This window comes from Ursus americanus, chromosome 12 (genome assembly GCF_024610735.1).
Source record: "Ursus americanus isolate L20-20 chromosome 12, mUrsAme1.1.p, whole genome shotgun sequence".
In the NCBI taxonomy this organism is placed as follows: domain Eukaryota; kingdom Metazoa; phylum Chordata; class Mammalia; order Carnivora; family Ursidae; genus Ursus; species Ursus americanus.
This window is the reverse complement of record NC_142138.1, coordinates 8,215,292-8,223,180: the sequence shown is the minus strand read 5'-3', so window position 1 is coordinate 8,223,180 and position 7,889 is coordinate 8,215,292. Positions and strand designations below refer to the sequence as shown.

The following is a 7,889-nucleotide window of genomic DNA, read 5'->3' as shown; positions in this document are numbered from 1 at the left end:
AGCGCAGGTGAGACTCCATAGCCAGTTCCAGAGGCGACTCCCCGGCCTCGGTGCTGTCTCCTGGGCCATCCAAGTCCCAGGAACCCAATTCCGAGACCAGAACTCGAGAATCTGCACCCAAGTAGGGTCCCGCGGGGATCCCACGAGGAGAGGGCGTGTCTGACGATTCTGTCCCTAAACCCGGAGGGGAAGAGACAGCAATGTGACACGGTCAGGGAAAGGATCTCCCTCCTGTAATACCTAACTTTTCGCAAGATACTTTTTCCTTCCCGACTACTCTTCCAGAGCACAACGCTAAAAATCGTGCCACAGGTTTTACTCCAACCCCCACTCACAACCTTTGCCTGCTGGTTTTTTGTTTTTTTGTTTTGTTTTGTTTTGTTTTTCTCATGCACACCTTTCTCCCCTACATGTACCCTGGGACCCAGACATCCGTATCAGCTGTTTTTTGTGTTTTCCTCACCCCTCAAGCTAAACTTCTGGATGTGTTTGCCTACCCCAACAAAGTTTCTTCAGCTCAATTTTCTTTTTAACTCTCCCCAGGCCTACTAAACTCGTCACACTCATTTTTCTCTCCCACTCTCTGGAGGCCCCGCACCATGAAACTTGTACCCCCCACATTTCCACGGGTCCTTGGGGCCCCACGCCTAACTTTGCTCCTGAGATGTTTGTTTTGTTATCTAGCCTTCACTGTGTTTCCCAGAGCTGTTCTTTCTGTTTCTGATTTTTCTAACTCTCCTGCTCCCACCAGCATAAAAACTTCAGACCCAGCCAGCTGAACTCGATGCCTTGTGTGCATTGATAGCTCCCTCCTTTTCGCCTTTCCACAAAACTGAGCATTTCGCCTCGAATTTGTTTTGTTTTGCTCTTGGTATCTAGTCTGGCTGCTGGGTCAAAATTTTCTCTCTAATCCAAGTCCCAACAAACAAACATTTCTCTCTACCCGTCTCACCCCAATTAAGCTAAGCTTTGGGGAGATAATATTTTCCTTTTCAAACCCTCGTTATATCCACCTGAACTAGTGACTTTTCCAAACTTTATATGTCTTTTTATTTTTTTTTTCCAGCGGAACCACTGATTCAAACGAAATCTTAGACCCACCCAGTGCATAAATCAGATATAAGAAGAGGAGCTCTGGTGGGAATAGGGTGGGGGAGCTCGGCTTTACAAGGGGGATCCGAAGGTACCTCCTTCCAGCAATTTGGCAACCACTAGCCAAACTTCCGCGACCGAAAATTTCCCTCCCTAAGCCTGATCTCCTCAAGGGTACGCTGTAGCTCAGCACACGTGCGCTGCTCACGGCAAGTCTCGTCCTTCTTCCCACGGTCTTCTACGCCAGGTCCTGCCATGGAGCTGCGCTCCGAGCTGCCTAGCGTGCCCGGCGCAGCGACGGCGGCGGCAACAGCGACAGGGCCGCCCGTGGCGTCGGTGGCGTCGGTGGCAGCGGCGGCGGCAGCGGCCGCGTCGCTACCGGTGAGCGTGGCGGGCGGCTTGCTAAGAGCGCCGCCGCTGTTGTTGCGGGCGGCGGAGAAGTACCCGCGGACCCCCAAGTGCGCGCGCTGCCGCAACCACGGCGTGGTGTCGGCGCTCAAGGGCCACAAACGCTACTGCCGCTGGAAGGACTGCCTGTGCGCCAAGTGCACGCTCATCGCCGAGCGCCAGCGCGTCATGGCGGCGCAAGTGGCGCTGCGCAGGCAACAGGCGCAGGAGGAGAACGAGGCGCGCGAGCTACAGCTGCTCTACGGCACCGCCGAGGGCCTGGCGCTCGCCGCAGCCAACGGCATTATTCCGCCGCGACCTGCCTACGAGGTCTTCGGCTCAGTGTGCGCCGCCGACGGCGGGGGGCCGGGAGCGGGAGCGCCCGCGGGGACCGGAGGCGGCGCAGCGGGCGCGGGGAGCTCAGGTGAGCGCGCGGCCTGGCTGGGACGAAAGGGAGCAGGGACCGGGCCTGGGGGCGCGCGGCCCAGGGACTGGTCTTAGTACTGAAAGAGTGTAATCCCCTTTTCCAAACGCCCGACTGCTAAGCGTTCACTGCGCACCCAGGCCCTGATTTGGGGCACAAACACAGAAATTCTTTCTCCCCTTTCTGAAGAATTTGCCCTCTACTCCTTTCTTTCACCGCGGGCCCAGATGTAGACGCTGTAATCTTATCTCCTCTACCCAAACGCGGCCAGGTCCCACCTTCCCTGCTCACTTGGCTCGGTCTCCCCAGCATGGAACCTTTAAGCTTGGTTCTGCTCTTCTCCACTTGCCGTGGTTCCTTCTGCTCCATCCCAACTCTCTTCAGAAACCCGGCCCTCTCCCAGTCCTCCTCCCCCGCCCCGCCCCGGTTTCTCTAGGTATCAGAGACACCTCTTCCCTTTTCCCCGTGTGATTCCTTTTCTCAAGTTCCCAGTGCTCCCCGGACAACCGCATGCTGCGCCTGCTCCTTCTTTCTAGCTTCTTTCCCCACTCATCCCCGTTTTCTCAAGAGTAGGTGCTCTCTCGCTTCCCTTGATCCCCACTCTTCTAACCCTCTTACTCCTTGTCTGGCCCCACCCTCTTCTTCAAGAATTTCTCGCCTTTTTCTAGGGAGGGAAGAAATTAAGTCTGGGGCCATTGGGGGCCCTCTCAGCCCTCATCTTGGGAATGAAGAACTCCTTATGTTTTAGTTTCGGAAAGGGTGGATTAGAAATAGGGGCTCTATTTTTGCCTGCAGAAAGGCTTGGGATCTCTTAGATACCCAAGGTGCCTTCCCTAACAAGCTATGTTGCCCAGGGCCAGAGGGTGCCCAGGGCGCGGTTTGCTCTTGGAGTGATGGATGTGGAATGGGTCCTCTATACAGTAGGTGGTGTAGGTGGAAGTTGTATTGTCTCCTGCTTGAACTCTGGGTCAGGGCACGGCTAGGAAGGGGAATAAGAGCAGAAGTGTTGGGGCACAGATGTGGAAGGGGGGAACTGGACATTGAATTTACAGGGTTCTGGGTACAGAAAGAGTGCGCCCTGGGGGGTAGGGGATGTGAGACGGAACTTTAGGGGCTCAGAGAGTAAGGAATGCTGGAGAAAAAAGGAGGGGGCGCTGGAGCCCAGTGAATGAGGGTCGTTGGGTTCAGAGAGAGAGGAAACTGGGGTCCAAAGGGCTGGTGCTGTAACCCCTCCGCCCCTAATCACTCCTCATATCCCCTTTTCTCCCTTCCTAGAGGCCAAGTTACAGAAGTTTGACCTGTTTCCCAAGACGCTGCTTCAGACCGGCCGCCCCGGCAGCCCGCAGCCGCCACCGGGGAAGCCCTTATCACCCGACGGCGCGGACTCGGGTCCTGGGACATCTTCTCCGGAGGTGCGGCCGGGCTCGGGCTCGGAGAACGGCGACGGCGAGTCCTTCTCGGGGTCGCCCCTGGCCCGGGCCTCCAAGGAGGCAGGTGGGAGCTGCCCGGGCAGTGCAGGCCCGGGAGGCGGTGGTGAGGAGGACAGCCCGGGCTCCGCCAGCCCTTTGGGCTCCGAATCCGGTTCCGAGGCCGACAAAGAAGAGGCAGAGGCCGCTCCCGCTCCAGGGCTGGGCGGGGTTCCGGGTCCACGGCAGCGGACGCCGCTTGACATCCTGACGCGCGTCTTCCCGGGCCACCGGCGAGGCGTCCTGGAGCTGGTGTTGCAGGGTTGCGGCGGCGACGTGGTGCAGGCCATCGAGCAGGTGCTGAACCACCACCGCGGGGGCTTGGCGGCCGGCCTCGGTCCCGCGGTGCCCCCTGATAAGGCCGCAGTGGGTGCCGTAGCAGCAGCGGACGACGCGTGGCCGGGCCGCGTCGACGCCGCCGCTGCCGGGGGGCCTGGGCTGCCCGCGCCGCTGCAGGCCGGCCCCGCCGCTCCTCCGCACCACAGACCTTTGTTGGCCGGCGCCATGGCGCCCGGGGCGCTGGGCTCGCTGAGCAGCCGCTCGGCATTCTCACCACTGCAGCCCAACGCCAGTCACTTCGGCGCCGACGCCGGCGCCTACCCGCTGGGCGCGCCGCTCGGCCTCAGCCCCCTGCGCCTGGCCTATTCGGCCGCAGCGGCGCACAGCCGTGGCCTGGCCTTCATGGCTCCCTACTCGACCGCGGGCCTGGTACCCACACTCGGCTTCCGCCCGCCCATGGACTACGCCTTCAGCGACCTCATGCGCGACCGCTCGGCCGCCGCCGCTGCGGTGCACAAGGAGCCCACCTACGGCGGCGGCCTGTACGGGCCTATGGTCAATGGTGCCCCTGAAAAGCAGTAGGGCCAGGGGCCCGGCAGCCGGGCCGCCCCCAAACGGGGACCCCAGCCTTGATCCAGCGGGCCGCCGGTCCCTCTTCACCCGGTGCGCTATCTGCGCCCCGGCTGGGGTCCTCTCGCTCAAAGGTGATTTTCGGTTTTGTTTTGGAAGGTGGGTGAGAGCTAAGCAAAGGGGGAGCAATACAGATGCAGATGTTCTCAGAGGGGGTACGTGGTCCTGATCTTCATCCTCCAACCACCTCCTCAAGGCTCCTCCAGCCCTTCAAAAGGCCGGGAATTGTGAATTCAGAGGCTGCGGCCGCCGCACACGCTCCTGCCTCTCCTTTTGCTGTGCTCATCCACCCGCCCGCTCTTCAGTGGATGGCAGGATAGTCCAAGAGTCTGTCTTCTGTGTCTCCCTCTCCTTATTAAATTTTTTAAAAAAATATTCGCTCTAACAAATATAAATTTAGGATGTATAAATCTCTTGGCACTGAGTCGAGTCTTTGGGACACACACATATATATCGATATCAATTGTAAAAAAAAAAAAAGGAAACAAGTTCTAAGGTGCACTTTCCTCGTTGCGGTATTTGTCGCTCTCTTTGTTGCTTATGCCAATAAGCATGGGTTTCCTTGGTGCAGTGTGAGTTTTTATATATGTATAAATCTATATATAATCTATACATATATATATATACAAGCCAGTGTATAATGTTATAAAATGGAATTCTAAGTTATTAATTGTAATCTGTAGGTGACCTCGGTATTAACGTGAAAAATATTCAAAAACAAGCAAAAAAAAGGACAAAATGGAAAAAAGTAGACTATGCGCGCATTGTACTTATCAGGTTTTATAGATTAAATATATTGTCAACTCGGGACAAATCCTGCCCACCCGCCCCTCTTGCCTGCGGCCGGTCTCTCCCTACGTGCGGTCAAGGTGCGCACTGAAGCAGGAACAGAGCGACGAGTGACTGAGCCGGAACCGCCCGCCCGAGAGCCCAACCCCGCCTCCCGGGACTCGCCAAACGCCCGGCCCGAAGGGACGGCAGCGGGAAACGCTGCTGCAGAGAATGGCTCACTTTGTGCTTTCCTTTGCATAGACATGAGCTAGAAATAAATGTTATTTTCTAAGAAAACAGCACCGAATCCCGTCCCGCTCCTCGGGCGGCCGGCTTGAAAAGGTCTTGATTTCCCGTTCGGGCCCGCGGTGCCAGCTAGACTTCAGTCCGGCCGGTGTCCGACCCTCGGCGGTGCGGAGCCGGAAGACTTTCGTGGTGCGGGAAAAGACCCCGCCGATGGGAGTGGCTCGCGGCTCAGAACCCCGCGAGTAGCGGTGCCCCCTACGTATCCGGGACCCCGCGTCCTTCCCATTCCTGTTTTGGGCGCGCGGGCGCGGCGGGTCGCCTTGCCAGTGCTTAGAATCCCTGGATCTCGGGCAGAGCCTCTTACGGAATCCGGTTCTCCCCGGGCCTCAGATTTGGACACAGCCGGGGTCGCACAATGCGCGCTTCCCTTCGCGAAGAGGTTTGGAACCCAGGAGACAGAGGCGGTGGCTGGGGAAGGCGGGCTGCGACCGTTCTCCCACGAAGGCTCCGTGGCCTGGGAGTTATTTGGGGTGGTGGGGGTGGTGCGGCGCCGCCCTCGCCGAGAGGCAGAGTGATCGGAAAGTGGCGGTGAGGACGCGCCTTCCAGCCAGACCTCGCTCAGCACCCTAGTTACTTTCCCTCCTCACGCGGGGCTGAGCACAATAGTGGCTCCCCCGCCGACCCCCTCCTCCAACCTCCCCGGGCCTCCTTCGCTCCCTGCAGGGTGACTCCCCCTCTCCGGGAAACAGGGTGCTCCCTCCCCTAGTCTGGGCCCGGCGACATCCCAAGGTAAACTTCTGGGGCCGGCTCGAGTTCCGCCAGGCGGTGAAACTTAATAGCAGGACAAGAAAACGGTTTAATAAAGAAGGGCTTTAATAGGGAACTAATTTGATTGAGTTGCCTAATTCCACTTTAATTGGAAAGGGGTTTGGCTGTTTGGTTATAAAGTGCGAGGGTGACTATGAGATGGAGGTGGGGGAAGAAGGAGTGAGAGAAGAAAGATGGGGGGCAACAGAGAAGGGGCGAGAAAGGGAATGAAGATAGGACGGAAAGAAGAGGGAGAGAGGAGAAAGAAGAGGGAAGAGTTACTAGAAAAAAAAAAGAGAAAGGCTAGAGAAACGCGCGGGAGCTTTTAGAAGTGTGAACTTTCTTGCCCTTCGCACTGCTCTCTCCAGCCTCCCACGTCCTCCTCCTACTCTAGGATTTTGGAAGCCTCAGGTCCTCTCTTAGTCCAGGTTCCAGCCACCGCCTTTCTGGCCTCTGCCTTCATCCCCATTCAAGGTGAACCCACGATCGCTCTGGGTCTCTCGGATTCAGGAAGGACCTATACTGAGTCTCTCGGAGCTCCTTGTTTCCTGCAGGTGCTCAAGCCAGACCCCAGGGGTTGGCTTAGGGGCCTCCATTACCCACTCTCGAGAACATCCGGAGCTTCATAGATTTCAAGATTAGTATTTTAGTTCATCCTCACAGCAAACCCAGAATAACCCAGTGAGTTGTTTATTATTAGGTCCATTTTATAAAGGAGGAAACTGAGGTCCAGAGTGGTTTATAGACCTGCCCAACTACCGGGGGACTCTGGACCTCCTTTCCTCTGCACTGTCCAGATGAACCTCCTCCTCTCCTGAAGGGGTCTCTCCTGCTGAAGGTGGGGGCTCTGCAGAAACCCCCCTCCAGTGTACTCCTGTGGCTCAGAGAAGGGAAGCGGCTTGCCTCAGCTCCACGCTGTCAGCGGCTTTGGTTGAGTTCAGAATGATTCATGAGTGGTGAAACTTTGAGAGGGTGGGGTAGTGGGGTTCCCAGCTTCCTCTCTCCCCCCTTCCCCCATCCGTGGGTCTTGGTGGCCCAGACCCAGGGACGGAACCCCAGGGCTGTCAGACACAACCTTGACACCTGGTGAAGGCCTGCACACACACATATGCCCCTGACCCCACGGCCCACTGCACAGTCAGGAAGGCTGAGGCAGAGACTGACAGTGACCGGCCCCGGGTTGCACATTCAGGTTCTGTGGAGTCAGACTCTGAACCCAGGATGCTCAAGCCAGTTTGTTAGGTGGCAGTGGTGAGTGTGGGGCTGGGCCAGTAGGTGCCTCTGCCTTGCGAGCTTCCGCAGCAGGTGGGAGGGCACTGGGGCCTGAGCTCCACAGAGTTCCACTGGGAGGACCACTGGGATCCCCATCGTGGGAGGCAGCAGCAGCATCACCTCTTCTTTGTGGGGAGGAGAAGGTGGAATGGGAGTTTCCTCCTGACCTCTACAGTCCATATTTATTCCCAAAGTTTCCCCTAAGTTTGCTGGAGCTGTGCCTGGCCTGGATACTGAGAGGAACTGGGCCTGGATTGCCACAGGGGAGCTTGGGCAATTGTAGTCATTAAAACTTGCTTTCCTCCTCCTCCTTCTCCTCTTTCTTCATAACAACAGCAGCAACTACACATTACTGAGTACCTACTGTATACCGGGTCCTGTACACAGCACATTCCACACAGGATCCTGCTCAGGGGGTGAAAAAGCCAAGAGCTGGGATCCAGGCTCTTTTTCTGGCTGAGTTTATTCATTCACAGATTACTTCAGTCAGCAAATGTTTACTACGTACATACTGT

The 7,889-nt window shown here is 57.3% G+C and overlaps 1 protein-coding gene across 1 annotated transcript; it reads left to right on the top strand.

Moving 5' to 3' along the window:
- Positions 1-1,332: 1,332 nt before the first annotated feature.
- Positions 1,333-4,766, top strand: DMRTA2 (DMRT like family A2). The gene is made up of 2 exons (XM_045799455.2): positions 1,333-1,903; positions 3,179-4,766. Exons 1-2 carry the CDS (start codon positions 1,348-1,350, stop codon positions 4,228-4,230), a joined length of 1,608 nt encoding a protein of 535 aa, XP_045655411.1. The 5' UTR covers positions 1,333-1,347; the 3' UTR covers positions 4,231-4,766.
- Positions 4,767-7,889: the final 3,123 nt, after the last annotated feature.